The sequence below is a fragment of the Echinops telfairi genome, unplaced genomic scaffold, assembly GCF_000313985.2.
Source record: "Echinops telfairi isolate 266 unplaced genomic scaffold, ASM31398v2 ScPeMD7_18;HRSCAF=68, whole genome shotgun sequence".
Lineage (NCBI taxonomy): Eukaryota > Metazoa > Chordata > Mammalia > Afrosoricida > Tenrecidae > Echinops > Echinops telfairi.
This window is the reverse complement of record NW_022103915.1, coordinates 980,274-1,000,967: the sequence shown is the minus strand read 5'-3', so window position 1 is coordinate 1,000,967 and position 20,694 is coordinate 980,274. Positions and strand designations below refer to the sequence as shown.

The window sequence follows — 20,694 nt, the reverse complement described above, 5'->3', positions numbered from 1 at the left end:
CTTGTCCCTAGCACAGCACTGTCCTCATTTATTGACAGCTGCTCCCCACCCCTACCCCCGAACAGGCCAAACTCGTTGCCCAGCGATGAACCTGGCCGGCAGAGGGCAGGTTGGGTCAATGATTAAGGAAGCGAAAGTTGCCGACAGCTGAGGAGGAAGGAGTGAGCAAAACGCAGGAAGGAGTCAGCAAAACGCAGGAAAGAGTCAGCAAAACGCAGGAAGGAGTCAGCAAAACTTGGCCAGCTGGGAGGAGTGTGCTGGCGATGGACGTGGCCGCAGGACAGCGCCACTCTCAGAACTCTCGGCTTTGACCACAGAGCCCGGGCGAAGCCACCCACGTTGTCCTCATGGCCCGGGTGAGCTGCTTGCCTGGGGGGCTGAGAGGAGCCCACTGGGAGACAGGCCATTGCAGGTGCTCAGGCACAGCTGTGGGGGTCAGGCTGCTGCTGTGGGTGTTGGGGTGCTGGACTCAAAGCCACACCATGGACCACAGAATGAATACGCGCGCGCGCGTCCTGGACCATCCATCCCAGTCTTCTTGTTGGCCGCCACTGTAGCGGGCATCTCTTGATGAGGAGGGCCCCCCCCCACTCCTCCCCCCAGCACGTGCAGGGCCTGGAGAAGGAGCCAGACAGGGCTTGGCTCTGCCCTCCAAAGGGCCTTCTCGGAACCTCGGTGGGCAGTGGACATAGAGCGGCCATTCTCGGCCTTGCAGTGGCCCTGTGTGGTAGGGAGGGCTGCCCCATGGCCCTGGGGCACAGTGAGCTCAGGCAGGTGGTCTGAGAAATGACAGCCCTGGATGTTGAAGTGGCTCACACGAGGCCTCGGGTGGCCCCCACCCCCACCCCCACCCCCGTCCCCAAGGCTGGTCTGCAGAAGGTGAGGGCGTCGTCCTTGTGCCCAGAGAAGCTGGGGACAGGGACCAAGCACCCTGCAAGTCTGTCCCCAGAGGCCAGCAGGTGCTTAGCAGCTTGTCAAAGGGCACCAATGAGATCTCTGTGGCCCCCACCTGCCTGCCACCCGCACACCCTGGGAGGGTGAGCTGGACACCCGGGTCTGGCGCCCCAGCCTTCTGAAGGAGGGGCCCTTGCCGGGGCATCGCTGTCGGTGGCAGTTACCCTGCCCTGCCCGTCCTGGAGGTCTGAAGCAGGGACATGTGCGCCACCGCCAATGGGCGGGAGGCCCAGGGGCAGGCCGGGCCCTCTGACCCCCGGCAGGATCAGCGGCCCCTCCCCAGAGGCCCGCCCCCGGCCCGCCCCGGCCCGCCCCGCCAGCCTTATCCCGCCGCTGCTGCGCTCGGAGCTCAGAGTTTGGCAGGTTTTTCTCTGTCCCGGCATCCCGGCATCCCGGCATCCCGGCATGGCGCGTGCAGCGGGCTCTGAGAGGCGGCTTTTGGTGGTCTACACCGGTGGCACCATTGGCATGCGGAAAGAGAATGGCGGTGAGTCCGGCCGCACCGCCCACCACGGTGACACGCCTCCCTTCCGCCCTAAGCGGAGCCCCTGTCCTCGGAGATAACGGCCCTGTTGGGGCTGTCCGTGCCCAGGGGGCTTCCCAGGGGTGCACTGGAAAGTCAGAGGAGGGGCTCGTTTTTCCCAACCCGGAGTCGTGGTACCCTGGAGTCGTGGTGCCCTGGGGGTTGCCAGCATCGTTGAGATTAGAAGGTTCCAACTTCACCCAGCCCCCACCCACTCCTAGAATTTCCCCTGGGGGTCCTGGCTACCTGTCTGCTGAGACCGCCACCCCCAACTTGGGGGACCTGGAAGCTCTTGCCCCAAGGGCAAGAAGGGGCTTTCTGGGCCCCAGCGTTGTTTTCTTTGCCTCACAGGAGTTGGTCTAGCTGGGGAGTGGGTGGTGGGGGTGGACCAAGAGTGGACAAGGACCCGGCTGGGCACAGCCCACCCACCCCCAGTAGAGGCAAGTGTCCGGCATCCAGGTGATGCTGCTGAACCTCCATGACCACAGGTGGTGGCTTGGAAGAATAGATTTACCTTCTCACAGCTCCTAATCAAAGGAAGCCCCTTATCAAGGACATTCCAATCGACTGGGACCATGTAGGACAGTAGAACTGCCCCCTGGGGTTTATACCGGAACAGAGAGCCGCTGGTGGGTTCAAAACTGACCTACCTCTAGGTGAGCAGCCAAGCGCTGCACCACCAGGGCATCAGGGCTTGAGTCGGATGCCAGTGTTCATGGCTAGCTTCCAGGGGAGGCAGTGGTCTCTGGCCCGTCACCTTCGGGGCAGGTGTGCCTCTCAGCTGCCCTACTGCTCGCAACTCTCCATCTGTGTCTGTAGGAGCACGACACAGAGGTCAAAGCGTGCTGCTGCTGACCACCGACGGGTGGTGCAGACCCACTGGGTGCTCCTCAGGACAAAGGTGGCAATCTGCTCCCAGAAGCCGATAGCCTCGGCGTTTCTCCTCTGTGCCGTGGGGTCACCCTGTGTTGGGCTCAGCAGCAGTCGGAGTTGTTTGCACCCGAGCTGCTCCTGGGATAACTCAGGACTCACCGCTGTGGCCTCGTCCACCAGGCAAAGAAAGCCTCATTCCATCTGGGCTCTGCCTGGCAGGCCTGCCATTACCTGGTGTCCTAAAGCTGATGCTGGCTCACAGCGGCCCGAAAGGACAGGCTAGGCCTGCCCCACAGAGAGTTCTAGGCTGTTTTTACCCAGGTGCTCACATTGAACCAATAAGCATCCCCATCCCCGTGGTGAAGGGAGGAGAGAGTGGACTTGTTCAGGGTTTCAGTGCACAGTTGTTGCCATGGGGACTGCGGTCAAAGAACCAAATCTTAACTCCACGGTCAGTTGATTCAAGATGGCCATTTCTACTTTTCTTAAATACAAAGCAACCAACCATCTAGCCTTTTGGGTCAAAGTTTTGCTGCTTGGAAAACAGGTATCACATGGCGGGATTGCCAATCTAGGTCGACTCGCTGGGTTCTGTCAATGTTTGGCCCCACCTCCCCTGGCGGGGTGGATAGAAAGTAGATCTGATAAATTGAATGAAGTTGGGATTTGCAAACAGCGTTGTAGCCCAGACAGGTGAACACTGCATCTTAGTCTGCCTCCTGATGACGTTTTCCTACACTGGGCTTTTCTGCCGGGTTTCTAGCCTGTTGTCAATTTGTAACTAAAGCCGAGACTAGGTTCCTGAAGACAAGGACAGATTGCAAGTACATCCAAACCAGCCCTGACAAAATGCTTTTTACAACAACTCTCCGATGTAGCCACCTCAAATCAGCTTACTGACGCAAAGAACAGGTTTAAGCCTACAGTTTAGCGGACCCTTGGGTTTTATGGAAGACTGGCGGTGCGGTGGTTAAGCATTGGGCTGCCATCCACAAGGTGGGACTTTAGAAACGCCAGCTCCCAGGGGCAGTTCTGTAGGGTCACTTTGAGGAGTTGTCACCATGCTTCCTCCCACTGCCCTGAATGCCTGGAAGCACAGACCCCACCCCCACCCCCACGCCCCGGTTCCTGTTCTCTCTGCAGTTGGGAACACCGTGGAATCTAGTCTGGGTGTCTGCATGGGTCCCCTGCCCCCTGTGTCCCTTCAGGAAGTCTCGCTTCAATTTTCCGTGCTGTGGTGTGGGGGGCAGTGAGCATAGCACATTGCCTTCCCACTCAGCCCCCATGCAGGCTTCGGTTCCTGGTGTTGACTGCAGTCCCCAACAATGCCACAGCCTCTTCCCACTTGCCCCTCCGTGCCGGCTGGCTCCCATTCACCCTTCTCTTCTGCCCCTCCTGCCTCTGAGCGGCCTCCTCCCTGCAGACCAGATCTGACCGGCCCATGGCTCTCAGGAGTGTGACCGTCCTTGTCGTCTGTTGATTGTTCTGCTGAAAACTGAACCCGGGAGTGAGTTTAGTTCCACACCTGAAGGGCAACTAAAGGGCCTGCGGAGCCTGTTTCTGGATTTTGCGAAGCTTTGGAGTCTCATTCCTCCATCTTTTCCTCTGTGCTGTGCAGGACGTCCACCGTGATCCCACAGCAGGGCACCATTGTGGGGCTCCATCTAAACCAGCGGCTCTCAACCTGTGGGTCGAAATCCCTTTGGGAGTCAAACGACCCTTTCACAGGGCGGCCCGATTCCTAACAGTAGCAAAATAACAGTGATGAAGTAGCAATAAAAACAATCTTATGGTTGGGGGGGTATCACCCCAACATGAGGAACTGTACGAAAGGGCCGTGGCATTGGGAAGGTTGAGAACCACTGTACTAGATCTTCCCGTCTCCAAGCCCTGTTTCAATCCCCAGCAAAGCATCCGGCTAGTATTTTCACTAAGGCATTTCTTGGAGACCACAAAACCAACCAACCAAACTCCCTGCCACTGAGTCGAGATCCCTAAAGGATGGACACCTGGGGCATCCGGGAAAGGGAGGATAGCCCCACCCCTGTAGACCTGCTGGGCCTTCCTGCTCCCCTGCAGGCCTCTTGGGCTGAGTCTGCACCGTTTGCACAAGAATGGGACTTCCAGAGAGCTGGAGCAAGAAACTTCCTGGTCCCAAGAAGCTGAGGGCTGCGACCTTTGTCTGAGGGCTTCTGAGCTAACCTCGTGCGTCCTCTGGAACTGGGTCAAGTGGCAGCCGGAGCCATGGCCAAGTCCTGAGAGTTTCTGAAAGGCCTGGGCTCCTCCTGTGGGGGTGGGGGGTGGGGTGGGGGTGCGACAGGGCCCTAAGGCGTCTTTTGTTTTTGTTTCCTGCTTGTGGCATGAAACCTCTAACGCACAGCCCCGGTGGCAGTGTGAGCTCTGTGGGCTCTGAGCTGGGCTGATGACAGGTAGGCCTGTTCAGATCTCACAGGTGCATGATGAGCCTGTCCTTTCTGGTCGAGACTGCCAGTCTCAAATGCATGGGGCTTGTGTGGGACTGAGACCAGGTAACCTCTCTGTGCAGCCCCTGTCCTGAGCAGAATGAACCACGTCAGGGCAGAGCCACTCTGAGTTAACAGGAAAGAGGTCAAACACTGAGCCCTGCGTCTGCACGCCCCTCGCCGCAGCCCCTCTGTGGCCAGCTGGACCACCGCGGCCCCCACTGACACCCACTCCTCCCCCGACAGCTGCCTTCCTCGGCCCCTCCTCTCTTCCCACCTGAAAGCTCCCTGCTTGAGTGTCTTCTTATCCCTAATAGGGAAGTTGTTAAAGATTCAAAACCCAAAGTAGAAAGTCCAAGAAGAAACAAGCCAAGGAGCAGGAAGTCTGAATGGACAAGAATGGGGCTGAGAGAGTTCAGGGCCGCCCCTGAGACCCCACTTAAGACCTGACCCTGGAGTCTGGAGTGGCCAGAGTGTAAAGACGACTGAGGCTCAGGATGAGAACAAAGTCAAGATGGAGTAGATGCCATCAGAGACAGGGACTCAGAGAGAGCCCCTGGGCAAAATCCCTTAGTCTAGCAGGTAGCCCAGGGAGATCTCGGCCCTGTTTGGGGTCTGGGATTTTTAAATGAAAGTGGGGAAAGGGGGTCATGCTGGCAGGGGAAGGTTTATGGTCAGGATGCCAGCAGTGAGGTTTATGACCTAGGGGGTCAGAGGTAAGGTTTATGGCCCACAATGCAGTTTATCAGTTCTGGCAGGTTGGCTGTCCAGTTATCAGGGAGTCAGGCATCCCATTTCTCCATCTCCTCATTCCAGGGGGCAATTGCTGACCTCCAGGGATGTGTAAGGAAGTGGGGACCCAGCCGGATTTAGCTGAACCCAGTCAGATCTGATTGCTTCTTGTTGGCACGGGATGACGGGGAAGGGGCTGTTTGCTGGAATGGTCCAGACCAGCATCAGGAGGCAGGGGACTGTAAGGATGTAACAAGAATTGGTTAGCAGCTAGATTAGGTATGTTTCTTATTCATTCTGGAAGGAACTTAAAGAGACAGGGGGCTAAAAGTAACAGCAAACAAATTATTACCAAGGGTCCCACTAGGGGCATGAGCCAGAACCTGACAGGATTTTGGAGCTAGGGGGTGGTGGCTGCGTTGCCCCAGTGGTGGCTCTTGGTTTCCTCGGCCATGGTTTTTAGCACATTTTGCTCCACCGCTCCTGACTCATTAATGTGGTAGCAACACCCCTCTCCTAGAAACATGAATGTACCTCTTTGTCCGCGGTTAACAAGTGCAGGGCTCGCGGTTTTGAAGGGTTACCTGTGCCAGCGATGTAAGCTGCCTTTGTAGGGATGTAAGGGAGTCAGAGGTGGAACCCATTACCAGTTGAATTTTTTGGTTAAAAGTTTGAGATTGTTTGTCCCATGGTCCCACCAGAAACTCCTGCTGCAGCCGAAGAGGAGGCGAGGCTACTGCCTACTAGGACCTGTAGGAATACTGCTCGCTTGGTCTGAGGGCTTGGACGAGCGTGCAGGTCCCAAGGCCACTTGAATTCTGCCTGCCCTTACATCCTGAGTTGAGGGACTACGGTGACTGGGAGGCACGGGTATGGCTAGAGGCATTGAGGCACTTCGTTAAAGTCCCATTGCACAAAAAGAAGGTTCCCAAGGGGCTTTAGGCAAGTCTGCAATGCTTTCCGTGCGGTTGCAGGGTAGGCTCAGGCTCTGGGCTGTGGATGGTAAGTAGTATAAGGGGTAGATAACGTGTGGCCTTCTGGGAAAACAGTGGTCTATTAGGAATGGGTGCAGGACAAGTGCTGCTGTTATTGCCAGAGGGGAGAGGATTTACTGGGACAGCCTGTCAGGGAAGCAGCCCTAGCAAATCATCACAGGTCTGGTAGGCACACTTGTACAGCGGTAAGTAAAGATTATAGTAAAGTCATAGAGAATAAGAAGAGATAGTGAAATAGTGGAGTCAAGGTAAAGAAGCGGCCATCTAGCTCAGAAGCATCAAAGCCCACATGGAAGAAGCACACCAGCCTGTGTGACCACGCGGTGTAGAAGGGACCAGGTATCAGACATCAAAGAGCAAAAAATCGTGTCAGTGGGTGCCCACCTTCCCAATATGATCGCTGAAGACCAATGGGTGCATAAGCAAATGTGGTGAAGAAAGCTGATGGTGCCTGGTTATCAAAAGATATCGTGTCCGGGGTCTTAAAGGCTTGAAGATAATCAAGCAGCCATGTAGCTCAGAAGCAACAAAGGCCACATGGAAGAAGCACACCAGCCTGTGTGACCACGAGGTGTCGAAGAGATCAGGTATCAGGCATCAAAGAACAAAAAATCATATCATTGTGAATGAGGGGGAGTGGAGAGTGGAGACCCAAAGCCCATTTGTCGGCAACTGGACACCCCCTGAAGGGTCGTGGGGAGGAGACGAGCCACTCAGATTGCAGGGTAGCAACAATGAAACATACAGCTTTCCTGTACTTCTTAAATGCTTCCTCCCCCCACTATCATGATCCCAATTATACCTTACAAATCTGGCTAGACCAGAGGATGTACACTGGTACAGATAGGAACTGGAAACACAGGGAACCCAGGACCGATGACCTCTTCAGGACCAGTGGTGAGAGTGATGATACCTTTTTGTTTTCTTTCTTGAAGTGTCATCCACACGGCAGGGGGTATGTGCTTTAATCTCCGCCAGCGAGTTCACTTTCCAGGGGCAAGGTTGTGTTTTCTGCGCCTGGTAGGTTGTTAGTGAGTCTGCTACCACATTCTTCCTACAGTCCAGCTCCAGGCACGATTTGCTTGGCACACAGATTGACTGCAAGGGGTGAAAGGATGCAACCCTGAAACGCACTTTTCCTGATTTCAAACCATGCATGCATTTGGAATTATCGTTCTTTTCAAGGTTATCCATAAAAAACAAAAATTCATTGTCATTGAGTTTGTTATAACTCACAGTTGATTGTCATTACATAGTGAAACACAGGTAAACATCTTCCTGGGATTCTCTGCTTTGAGCCAAGATCCGCATGACACCAAGGAGTGAGCGCCCTGGTTCCGTGCCCCCCACCCTGCCCCTGGCTCCCGCCGCTCTGAGTCTGGCTGGGATTCCTGTCAGCTCCTCCATCCAGTGTGAAATGAGCTTCATTGGGATTCTTCTGGCAGGGACATCAGTGGGCTTGTCCAGTCATCTCTGCATTCTGCGGGCTTGCCGTTCCGTGGAACGGGCGTAAACGGAGTCCTCTTCTAGCCACTTGGCCAGCTGGCTGTCCTCCAGGTTCCCGAGCGTGACCAGGTCACATCCGTTTGCGCAACGCCCTTGCTGGGTTTTTTTGGTCAATTCCTGGAGCCTCACCTTTCCTCCACTGCCTTCAGTGCGGCTGGACTCCTTGCTTCAGTGCCATTTGAGGAAGGTCATAGCGCAACGTTCCTGTCACATGCTAGCTCCGGAAAAGGTCAGATGTTGACCGTCTGTTTTTGGTATAGTGATTCGGAGTATTGTTTTCGTCTTCCTTGGATGCTTCCTGTGTCACTCCGTATTTTCCCCGTAATCTCCCTCACTGCCAAGAAGTCACTGCTGTGAGGACTGCCCCGTGACTTTCTGAGCCTGGATCTCTCCACGGGAGTGGAGAGCCACCTCTTTCTCCCTTGGAGAGGCTGCTGACCTTTTCGGTCGAAGCCCCTGTGCCCGTCTGGGTAGACTAGAGAAACAAACTCTGTCAGGGGAGCAGCCCCCAACAAATCATCATGGGTCCGGCAGGCGCAATTGTACAGTGAGATTAAGTAAAGATTACAGTAAAGTCATAGAGAATAAGAGAGATAGACAACAGATTGAAATAATGGAGTCAGACACATTTCATGGTAGCATGCTCACCTCAGCCCCGCTTGGTGGTCCACGTGGAGATGGGAGATGGGTGGGCAGGAGAGAGCGATTTATTGCTAACCCAGGCTTATATCTCTTTGGGGGGGTGCATGCCTCCTAATTACAGGTAAAGACATACGTCACAGGAAGGGGTTGTACAATAGGCAATACGAGCAATAGGAGGGGGGCATACAATTGGCATAAGCGTAACAGGAAGGGGATGAGCTAGGGGTGGACATGTGATAGGAAGGGGAGGGAATAGGGGTGTACGTGTGACAAGAAGGGCGGACTCTAGATTCATGATGGCGGCCTAACCTTGGTCACCCTTGAGTGGACTTGATCTCCCTGGGCTTTCCTTCAGGGAAACAATCTACTACTATCCTTATCAGAAGGTTGTGGACCCTACTTGGGGTGGGACAGAGTATACAGTCTGATTGCTCTAAATGACTGATAACCCTTAGGGAGGAATAACCCCTGACCTACTTCCATTGACCTCCAAGTGTATAGTCATTTACCACGTGTAGCAAGCAGCTAAGTTTGGCATATATTTGGGGGATACAACTTGGGATAAATCTTTCTGTTTCCCACAAAATTAATGGACACTCATGTGTATAAGAAAGAGCTTTATATATAAGAGCAATTGAATATTGAGAACATATCCCCTCCCAGTTCAGATCAAGTCCATAATTCTGATATTAGCCCATATATCTGATACCAATCTATAAATTCCTCTTCAGACTCATGTAACACATGCAATGATGCCAAATGCAGGAAGATCACAGGCCAATGGGTGGAAAGTCTTGTGGATCCAGTGGCAGTGGAAGCATCTCAATGCTGGCAGGGCTCTCCACGTGGCTTCTCCAGCTCTGAGGCTATAGTATAGCTCCATGTGTCTTGTCAGCTGCAATGTCTCTCAGGGAGTGAGCAGAAAGAGAGTGTCTCCCACCTCCAGTGGGGAATACTTGAGTTTCCCAGAATCCTCAGGAGAAGGCCATGCCCACACAGAGGCCTCATTGGCTATGACCTGATTGACAGACTAGACTCCGCCCCTGCACTCTTAATCCTTTCAAATTGACAAAACATTCTATAACTACCACAGCCCCTAACTCAGCCACTATGCTGCCGAGGCTCCTCTATTTTCTCAATATTGCAACTTGAAGTCTGACGCTCCTCGCCGCCCCACTCCTTTGGTGTGATCGATACTGAGTGTGCTCTTCCTTGTGGGTTTCTAACTCCAAGCCTTTGCACACTCCACAACAACACTCACTTGTCTTCTCCAGCCGCCCATGAGCGGTTCAGCCCGTTTACCTCCTAATTTCTCAGCTGCTCCAGATTCCAAGCGAGCCTCAGTCTCGTCTGACCTCCGCTTCAGCCGCTTCCTTCTTGTCTTTGCAATGACGTCTGGGTTTCTTAGGTGTGGCGCACCTCGGCACGCAGTGTGTCGTCTCTTTCTGAGACGGTCTTGAAATTCGGATGGAATGTTCTCCAGGTTGTCTTTTGGCTCTTGTGGCCTGGTTTTCATTTTCTCCAACTTCAACTTGAACTTCCACATGTGTTTCACCGTCAACCTTGGACCTTGTTAGGCTGATGGTTAGGAGCTTCTCCATCGTCTCTTCCACGGATGGTGACTGCACCTTCCTCCTTGGATGATGTCACCCAGCGCCGGAGACCCCCTGATGGTCGGATTCAAATGGCCAGTGAGGGGCAATGGCACCTTACCAGTGGCTTGATGTGGCTTTTCCCAGAGTTCCATTTTCCACGACTAACGCCCCCTCTTGCCCACCCCCCACCAGCTCTCTGGGTTCCCATCAGGTCCCCCTGGCGTCCACAGTCACCATCGCCTGGGGCTCCCTCACGCACAGGTCCTTGAGTATCTGAGCCCTGCCTGAGCCCTGGGCCACTCCCCACTGGCCGGGGTCAGTGCCCACTCACTGCCAGCAGATTCCCGCATGCTCAGCGGCTGCCTTTTTGACACTTGGCCCTCCGTTCGAGGTAGTAGTCTCCATTGCCGCTACTGGTCAGCGCTTCTGCTGCTGACCCAGCCCCCCTCCGTGACCCTCACCCCCTCCTCTCTTTGTCCTCATCTGAGCCCTGGGTCCCTGCTACTCACAGCTGCACTAGACTCCAGGTCAGGGTCTGAGAAGGACCCTGAACCCGTAATACATGGACCTGAGAAGGCTGCCTCCACCCTGGCCTTTCAGGGCTGATGCGCTGGGGCTATGCTATGGAAGCCATGAAGGCTGCTGGGAGCCACCCTGTCCTTCTCCCTCCACCCCAAAGTAGGCAATGGGCATAGGGTCACATTGGCTAAAGAGAGGGGCAAGCACACATTTTGCCAAGGGCATGTCCGGGGCTGTGGTTACCTCCCCGGGCTGGTCAGGGAGGGCCTCCTGTAGGCAGCAAGGCTGAGTCTGAGGATTAGACTACAGGGGACAAAGGAAGAAGAGGCAGGATATCTGGCCCTGCTTCCTCCAGAGTGTGGACAACCCAGACAGGGATGGGGATGCTGGGCCCTTGGGGAGACCTACCTCACAAGGTGACTGGTGGTCAGTTGTCCTCTGAGGCACATAGAGTGTGACCAGTGGGCCGCAGCCCCATGGCCAGTGGGTTGATGGACGGACAGACAGGAGACCTTGGAGCTGCTCCTGGGCCCACTGAAGTCCAGCTCTGATCCCTTATCGATTAACCTGTCCCCATGGCCAAGGTGACATGATGGCAAAGTTCCTGTTTGGATTGTCATGTTTGAAACAGCTTCTACGTCTTCCGGTAAACAGTGGGTGCCTGTCATAGCACAAGGGCATCAGCCCAGAGTTCTGTGAGGGTGCCCTGCTGCTCCAAAGCCCCCCCGGAGCCCAGCTCCTCATCCACATGGCACCTGCTGGAACCTCAGACTTTGCCCCTCAGGCCTGGTTGGGTCAGGCTCACTCACAGAGGGAGGGAGGGCCATCTAGATGCTTAGAGTTAACTGGTTGTGGTGGCGGTTAGGGGCCACGAAGCCATAGCAACCCCATGCACAAACCACCCCAACGTGGCTGGGTGGGCCTGCGCTTTTTCCAAGCATGGCTCCTGTGCCTTCTCCCGGGACTGGCCTCTCCTGAGGACATGTACAAAGTACGTGAGAAGAAGGCCCACTATCCCCCCCTCCAAGGGGCCCCCTGGCCGTACTTCTGCTAAGACAGATCCGTCCATCCTTTCAACTGTCTGTGGTGCTGTCAGTCCCCTTCGGCTGGTGGTAGGCGGTCCTCACATCAGCGAAATGCCTTCGCAGCAGTGTCTATACCTGTGCTCGGCCAAACAGCTGAGCATCATCACCAGGCCACGTGCGTAAAGCCAGCCCTCACCCGAGGGACCCGGTGCTCCACATGCCCGCTGCCTCCTGTTGCCTCCAAGGAGCACCTGGCTGTACTTCTTCCGAGGCACATGGGCTTGTCCCTCTTTGGCCTGTCAGGTAGAACGGTATTAAAATGGTCCCTGTGGGGGCCAATAGCAGGCCGTTCCTGACTTACGCGGCTATGAGGCCAAGTGCGCTCAGCTCGGAGATGAGGCCCCGGTTGGGGCAGAGTGGGTTCTGATGCTGTGGGGAGGTCTTTTTCAAGAAACTTAAACTTTGTATGTGCTACTGAGTCAGTTCTTAGAATGAAACGCTGCCCAGGCCGGCACTGTCCTCAGCATCCTGGAAACCACTGGGTCAGCCCATCTGGTGGAGCGTCTTCCTCTGGGTCAGTGATGCCCTTCTCTTGGGACCGGTCCCTCCTGACCACACGAGTGAATATTTACGTAGAACGAGAAAGGAAGTTGCAACCAATCACAAATTTCCCAAAGCTGGGAATGCCACAAAATCCTGAGCTCTTTTGGTCCGTGTGGGTGGCGGGTTGTTCCGCATGTGCTTGGCCATGCTCCTCATGTTCTCGTCCCGTGTCCGTGAGGGACCTGTAGGCATCTTTGGGCTGGCGTCCCCTCTGTTACTGTATACACAAGGGACCTCGGCAGTGCTGTGGATTAAACCTGGGTTACTCACTGCAAGGTCAGAGGATCAAACCCACCAGCCATACTTTGGGGAACAAGATGAGGCTGTGTTCCTGTACAGACTGTTCTACTCTGCCCTGCCGCATCGACTGGACGGCAGGGAGCTTGTTGGGTGTCCTTCTGCCCCACCTGCTCACCAAGCCGCAGCATGGAATGTTCTAGAAAGCCGCCACCCCACCCTTACCTGAACCAGCTAGCTGTAGTGTAACCATGGTGACAGGTGACTGCGTCATGTAAATATGCCCCACAAAACCCAATCCAGTTGGACTCTCAGTCCATCTGCCCTGCAAGTGGGTCCCCACACTGGACTCTCTGTGCTGCTTCTGAGGGACAGTTTGCTGGAGGACACTGCTGTGAGAAGTGACCAGTGAATGCAGGACTGGGTGAGGTCCCTCTCTCGCTTCCCAAGAGTAGGACCCAGGTAGCCCTCTTGCAGATGACCAAGGACGCTGCCACAACTGTCCACACAAGGCTGGGAGTGGACCAGCGGGCCAGCCACTGGGAAATCTCACAGACTGGCACTTTGAACGCTGGCACGCTGGCACCTCTCACGGGTCTGGAGACCCAACAGCCCAAACTCACGCCACTGGGTTGAGATCAGGGTCTCTAGCTATCCTGAGTCCCCAGGGGAGGATCTGCTGACTCCAGGCGCTCCGACTCCTCCATCTCTGTCTTCCTGCTTCCTCTCTCTCCATCCCAATGCCACTCGGCCCCCACTGGCCGTGTTCGGGCACCGAGTCACTGTGGGCCACTCCCCACCCCAGACCCTTATTGCCATCATCGCTTTAAGACTTGGGCATTTGAGGTCATGTTTCAGCTTCCAAACGTGGGCTTCTTTGTGGGGAGTTCTTGGCTGACACTTGGGGTGGAGAAATATGGTTGCTAGGTATCCTGGATGGCCCCTCAATCTCTCAGAGGCTCAGGGTATGAAGGTGAGTCCCCAGCACGCAGGGACAGGGAGTTTGGAGATGGGCCCAACCTGGGTCACCCTTGGCATCTGGGGGACACCATCCAGGCACAGCACCCCATTTACCGTTCCTTGGAGGAATGGGTCTAACTGAGCAGATGGAATATCAGACAACTCTTTGTTGTCCCTCCTCCATCAGTGTTCCTGGGGCTCTGCATGGGCTCCCTCTAATGGAGGGACAGTGTCACTAACACCCATAAGGTTCTGGAGTGGAGACGTGAAGTGGTGTTTTCATGGAAGAATAAGCATGGAAGGTAACTGTGGGTGAGGCACACAGCCCAATCCAAGTCTATCCAACCAATCAGCCAACCCAACCCCACCCAACCTAATCCCACCAACCCCAACCAACCCAACCACCTCCACCCAACCCAATCCCACAATCCTATCTAACCCACCAACCAATCCCACCTAACCCACCAAACCCACCCAACCAACCCAAGCCCACCTAATCCTACCTAACCTACCCAACCCAACCCCATCCAACCCAAGCTCATCCAGCCCACTCAATCTCACCCAACCCAACCAACCCATCCAACCAACCCAACCCAACCCCATCCAACCAACCCAACCAACTCCACCCAACCCCATCCAACCCCAAAAAGCAACCCATATCTGTTGTTAGGTTGCTAGACACCATCAAGTTGATCCCAACTTAAAGCGCCCATAAGTACAATAAAACGAAATGTCCGGTCCTGCACCATCCTCACAATAGTGTTTATGTTTACCACTTGTCTTGTCTGCAGTGGACCTAACCTTAACTTTAGCTCTAAGCCAAGTCTTGACCTTGGCCTTGGCCTTAATTTTAACCTGACTCTTATACTAACCCTAAACCTAGTCTAATCCTACCTGTAGTCCGGGGCTCTTGTTTTTTGTTCTAAGGGCCATAGGATATTTATATCATTTGCAGGCCATACTGGTCAAACATTTAATTAATTCACTCCTAATGGCTGAAATTGCTTCTCTTTGGTGAGGCATCTGTTGTTAGCTGGTATTGATGTTTCCCGGGCCTTTCTACGCCTGTAGAGTTCCAGTCTCGGAAACCACAGGGGCAGTTCTACCCTGTCCTACAGAGTTACTATGAGCCGGAATTAACTCGATGGCAGTGAGTTTTGTTTTGTTACTATACGGCCTGCAGGCCGGAGGCACTGGGCTCATGATCAGAAGCCACTGGGTGACCATGCAGGGAGCCGGGGTGGAGGTGTAAGAACTGGACCCCAGCAGGGGCTTGCAGGGCTGGACGGGGTGGGGGTGGGGGGGCATGCGGGTCAGGAGGGTGGAGCAGAAGGGGACATGGGCTGGCCTGGGAAGACTGGGCCGGGCTCTATCCTGAGGGCAGTGGTGCCAGGCTCATGTGCACCCAGGAAGGGCAGCCCTCATTGAAGTGGTGCCCTGGGACTAGGCTCTCATGGTCTGGGGAGAAGGGTTAGGGCAGGGAAAGCAAGCTTTGTGGGAGTAGAGGTGTGTGGATGGGCTGCAGGGGTGTGGGTGGGAGAAGAGCCTGTCTGGGGAGTGGCCTCCTGTAAGTATGCGGTCAGTAGAGGCATGCTGGGAGGAGGCCCTGTGGTTGGCCGGGAGGGAGGCCAGGGGACAATGCCCCTTCTTCAAGTATCCCAGTGGTAGCTGTACCCCAGACCTTCACTCTCCTTAAGATGGTGGGGGGTCTGGCCTGTGGGCACTAATCCCCCTTTCTTGGACTTGCCTGCAGTGCTGGTGCCTGGGCCGGGTCTGGCCTCCACACTGGAGAAACTGCCCATGTTCCATGATGAGGACTTTGCCCAGGTCCTTGGGCTCCCCAAGGACACGCTGGTGCTGCCGTGAGTGGCAGGGTCCCCCCCCCCCCAAACGGGTGCTGCCGTGAGTGACAGGGGGAGGCTTTCAGTCTGGCACTGCAAGGGAGGAGGGAGCAGTTGCCATCAAAGGGCACCTCACGGGGCATTAGCCTGGGGTCTCCCACCAGCCTGGGGTCTCTTAGCTGAGAGCCTGAGAGGACCCATTGGGACCCACTGGTCCTGGATCTACTGAATCCAGACGCCACCAGAGCCAGGCCGCCCTAAGGCCCTGCTCCTTTCCCTGGGGAGACTTTCCTGCGGGGGAGTCCTGACTGCCTCTGGTGGGGGCCTGGGTGTACAACTCCCACTCAGAGCTGCTCTGTGGGAGGTCACAGGGCCCTAGGGCAGCCACCCTCTCTCCAGGACCCCAGGGCCTGTCCGTGGGGGGTATAGGGCCTGCTGAGATTGGGGATCCTAGCTGGGCCACGAGAGCTGACCCTCGCTGTGCCCCCAGCCCCACCAGTTCCGACCAGAGGATCATCTACACTGTGATGGAGTGGCCGGTCCTTTTCGACTCCAGCAACATGACCATCTCAGAGTGGGTCAACATCGCGCTCACCATCAAGGTGGGCTCTGCAGTGGGGGTGGAGTGGGGATGCTCAGGACTGGGGACTGGAGGGCCCTGGCAGGGTGAGGTGGGGCGTGACCGGAAAGAGGGTGTCAGAGTGGGAGGGGCTGGGGACAAGATGTCTCGGTGGGCGTGGCTGGAGATAGGGCATGGCTGTGGTTGGGGAGTGTCAGAGTGGGAGGAGCAGGGGCAGTATAGGTGGACTAGGGGCGGGACTGGAAGAAACTGGTTGGGTGGGCGTGGCTGTAATGATGGGCGTGGCTAGTGTGCTGGGGCGTGTCGGGCTTGTGGGTGTGGTAGATGGGCTGGGGGGCTGAGGACTAAAGGCTGGGGGTGGTACATGAGTTACCCCTGGCTGGGGTGGGCGGTGAGGTGGAGCTGAACTAGGGGCAGCGAAAGCGGGGTGTGGCTTTTGAGGGTGCAGCCGGACGACCCTTTACCGACAGCATCCTTGACGGGCAGGTAGGGGGAGTGAGGTGCGGTCGTTGGCCTGACCCTGGGCGCTCTTGGCCCCCTCCTCCGCTGCAGACTTGGGGTGAGGCCTCTCGCCTCCTGGACACACATCTCCCCCGTACCACGCAGTCACCAGGTGTTCCTCCTAGTCACCCCTCCCAAGGCCAAAGTCCCAAGACACCCCTGGCCTCCCAGTGGTCCAGGGGACGGCAGCAGCAATGTGGGAGTCTTCAAAGGGCCGATCCGCCCTGGACACGTGTGGCCCAGCCGTGGGCCGGGCTGGCGGCTTTGCTGAGAGCAGCCTGGTCACCGGACCCCGAGTCCTGCTCCGCACTGACTTCTCGCTGCGGCCACTCAGTCGGTTCCGCGCGCGGCCAGCAGAGGGCGCCCCGCCCATTCCTTTGCGCAGCCGGCTAGACTTGGGCACCCCCAGCCCTCTGCCCAGCCTGCTGGCCCCATCTGGGCCGCTGGTTGCCGCGTGGGCACACTCGCCCTAGTTAACCCTTCCCTCCACTCCCCTGGAGAGCAGGCCAGGACCCGGAAGACACTCTGCATCGTTGCCTGTCTGTGTCCTGCCTGCACCTCATGTCCTGTGTTCACCTCTGTCCCTCCCACTGGACAGAGGCTGTGGGAGCAGGCGGGATGGGGTCCCTCTAGCACAGGCCTCTGCCGGGTCACTGCCCACGGGACCCTGTGTGTAGTGCTGGTGGGCTGGGGGCTGGGATGGGGACCCCTCCCGGAGTCTGTGTTCTTCTGCAGAGCCACTATGAGAAGTACGACGGCTTCGTGGTCGTCCACGGCACAGATACCATGGCCTTTGCGGCCTCCATGCTGTCCTTCATCCTGGATAACCTGAGGAAGCCCGTCATCCTCACGGGGGCCCAGGTAGCTAGCCAATTGGCGGAGCTTCACAGGGACATCAGAGGGAAGCGGTGTCTTTGTGGACACAGGGTGGCTGGCTGTGGGCCTTCTCTGAGTGGGCTGGCCCTCACTGCACTCTCAGATGGAGGGGTCCCTGGGGGGCTGCGGGACCTCTGTGAGCTCCAGTCCCTCCCCCTGACTTCTCTCCAGGTGCCCATCCACGCCCTTTGGAACGATGGCCGTGAGAACCTGCTGGGGGCGCTGCTGCTAGCCGGCCTGTACCTCATCCCCGAGGTGCCTCTGGGGCCAGTGGGGCTGTGGGGCAGGGCTGGGTGGGTGGGGAGAGAGGCAAAAAGCACCAGACACTCTACTCTTGTCCCTCTACCTGTTCAGCCTTAACCCTGTGACAGGTTTCTGTCCCGACTTTATGTTCACATCTCTGAAAGATGGGAGTCCACTTAGGTGGTCGGAAGAAAGACCTGACAATCTACTTCCGAAATCTAGCCGCTGAGCGATGCCCGGACATGCCGGTGGCCAGTGGCGGCAGCACGTGGCCTCTTGTATTACATATGCACCTGTGCTTCCCCTGTCTGAGCGGAGACTGTCCAGAGCATAGCCCAGAATCCTTCGCATTCTCTTTCCCCACCCTGTCCCTGTCCCCTCCTGTGGCTGGTGGGCAGGTCCCTCCTGGGGAGACCAGTCAGCAGCTTCTGGTCACGGGGCTTCACTTGGCTGCAGCATTTCAGGGCCTGTTTTGTTCCCATAGAGGCAGATGGGGGGTGAACCCCTGCAGGGTCCTAGGTGTGGAGACCCCAGCTGCAGGGAGGGAGCCTGGGCAATGTGTGTATGTGTGTGTGTGTGTGTGGGGGGTGTGTCTGAGCCACCCCTCCCCCCGCAGGTCTGTCTCTTCTTCCAGAACCATCTCCTCCGGGGTAACAGGGCTACCAAGGTGGACTCCAGGCGGTTTGAGGCCTTCTGTTCCCCCAACCTGCCCCCCTTGGCTACCTTGGGTGCAGACATCACAAGTAAGTCAGCCAGCGGGGGTGGGGACACCTCCAAGGGGTGGGAGATGCTGCCAGGTGGGGTGGAGTAGGCCCGCTCTCGGGTTGGGGAAGAGGAACAGTGGTATCACCACCTTGGACCTCTGCTTCTGCTTTGTCCACTGGGCTCTGCCTGGGACCCCAGGGTCCCACTGGCCCAGAAGCCTGGGCAGCAGGAACAGTGGGCATCTGCTGGCCTGTGGACCCCAAGCCTGGCCGCCAACCTTCTTCTTGTCTCTGGCCTCTAGGGCACCCTCTTTCCTCTGGGCCTGGTGGTCAAACTAGCTCCCCAAGGGGCCCAGTGACTTCTCAGAGCACCCCCCACTGCCCCCGGGAGGCCCGCCGCCCCCGCCTGCGCTGGTGTGGGGTCCCTGAACCTTGTTTCCAGCCCCCTCTGAGGCACAGGGTTGCCCTGGGTGCCGGCCAGTGGGCTGGCTGCCTTGTCCTGTGTGGTGATGCCCAGCCCCGCCTGTTCCAGGCTAGGGAGGAAAGCATGGGTGGGCAAACAGGGAGTCAGGTGTGCAGACTGGGTCACCCCTTATCTGGACACATAGAGGAGCTCCCCAGGGACCCAGCACTAGCTGAGCTGGAGTCATGCCTGAATCCTAGGGCCCCTGCCAGACCATGCCAGGCCCAGACAGGCCAAGGACCCAGGGCTGTTGGGGCAGGCTGAGGGCCCCAGAGCAGGGGCCGATGCCCAGGGCAGGCTGCCCCCCATGCCCTACCACACTCTCAGCCTTGTCTCCCATGCTGAGTGCCATGCCCGCCAGCCAGGGTGCTTGTGTGAGAACCTGCTGCTGGATCCAGCACCCTTACCGGTGAGGGGGCCTGAGAGCCAGGGCTCGGCCTCGGGGGAGGGGTGGTCTCAGGGCTGTGGCAGGGCCTGGGTTGACCTGTCTGACTGGGTTGAGGGGATGAAGGTGCTCCCCTGCAGTGGCTGCCACATTTGTAAGGGAGAAGAGCTCACCGTGCTCAGCGCTGGCCAGGTGGGGTGTCGTGACAGGTGCTGTGGCCCTGCCCTTCTTTATGTCCTGTCCATGCCGCCCTGAGAGAGCACTGGGCCTTGTGGGGAGACCCCACCCTTTGCCCTGCTGGGGCTGAGGGTGCTGCCCACTTACCCACCCCAGCTATTCAAGCCCCCAGTGAGCACATGCTGCCCTAGGCACTGTCCCTCCCCCAGAAACTCAGGGCCCCCAGGCCACCTTAGTGCCTGGTAGCAATCCCCCTTTCCCCTGGGACCATGCTGCCCTGGGTGTGGGGGCACTGCATGGGTGGGGGGAAGGACTTGGGGTCCCCTGGCTCAAGCCTGGGGGACCAACGGGTGAGACAACGTCCTCTTTGCCTTCCCGTGGAAGCCGGTTCTGTGAGTGTCCCCTCTGGACCATACTCTGAGGCCTACAGAGGTGGTAACAACCACTTATCTGTTTCCCCAGCTGGGACTCAAGCTCCTAAATTACAGGGCACCCTGGCGTTGTCAGGCTCAGCTGATGAGGGCGGGGGTGAGGGGTGGGGTGGAGGCCAGCTCTGCCTTCCCCGCCCCCACATCTCCCAGCCCCTCCAGGCCTGGGAAGCAGACGTGTCCCCAGTGGCCCCAAGTATCACCACACGGACTCTGGCTCCTGTGTCCTCGGGGGCTGGGAGAGGAGGTGCCTCACCCAGGTGACTGGGTGGCTGGGCCCACCCCATCCTGTACCCATGGTTGGGGGACAGTCCGTAGCAGTGGTACACTGTGGGCAGATAACCCTCTAGGGTGCAGCCTGGGTGGATCAGGAGCTCTTCTGTGGGGCTGTTTGAGGGGTGCTGACCCCCACCCCTTGACCCCTGCCCCTCTGTGCTTTCCCAGGCTCTGATGTCCCAGGGTGGGGAGGCAGTGGGGAAAGGGCTAGGCCTCTGTGACTTGGGGGTGAATTAGAGGGGGGCTTTCCTTTCCCACAGTGAAGGGTCAGGACTCACATATCCACTCACCCACCCACCCACCCACTCTCATAGCATTCATTCTCTCACTCACTCTCCCATTCATCCACTTACACATTCTTACTCACTCATCCAATCTTCCACTCACATATCCATCCACTTATGCACTCACCCACTCACTCTCCCCTCACTCATCCACCCATCCATCCATTCATGTACTCACTCATCCATCACCCATTGACTCACCCACTTACTCTTTTTTTTGAAATCATTTTATTAGGGGCTCATACAAATCTTATCACAATCCAAACATACATCAATTGTGTAAAGCACATTTGTACATTCATTGCCCTCA

The 20,694-nt window shown here is 56.9% G+C and overlaps 1 protein-coding gene across 1 annotated transcript in view; it reads left to right on the top strand.

The window, feature by feature from the left end:
- The first annotated feature begins 1,342 nt into the window (after positions 1 to 1,342).
- The window catches only part of ASPG (asparaginase), a 29,520-nt gene continuing 10,168 nt past the window's right edge, over positions 1,343 to 20,694 (top strand). Inside the window, exons 1-6 of the mRNA XM_004699128.2 lie at positions 1,343 to 1,441; positions 15,380 to 15,488; positions 15,958 to 16,069; positions 17,284 to 17,409; positions 17,596 to 17,679; positions 18,284 to 18,410. Of these exons, the coding sequence (XP_004699185.1) occupies positions 1,360 to 1,441; positions 15,380 to 15,488; positions 15,958 to 16,069; positions 17,284 to 17,409; positions 17,596 to 17,679; positions 18,284 to 18,410 (640 nt within the window). The 5' untranslated portion in view covers positions 1,343 to 1,359. The remainder of the gene's footprint in view (positions 1,442 to 15,379; positions 15,489 to 15,957; positions 16,070 to 17,283; positions 17,410 to 17,595; positions 17,680 to 18,283; positions 18,411 to 20,694) is intronic.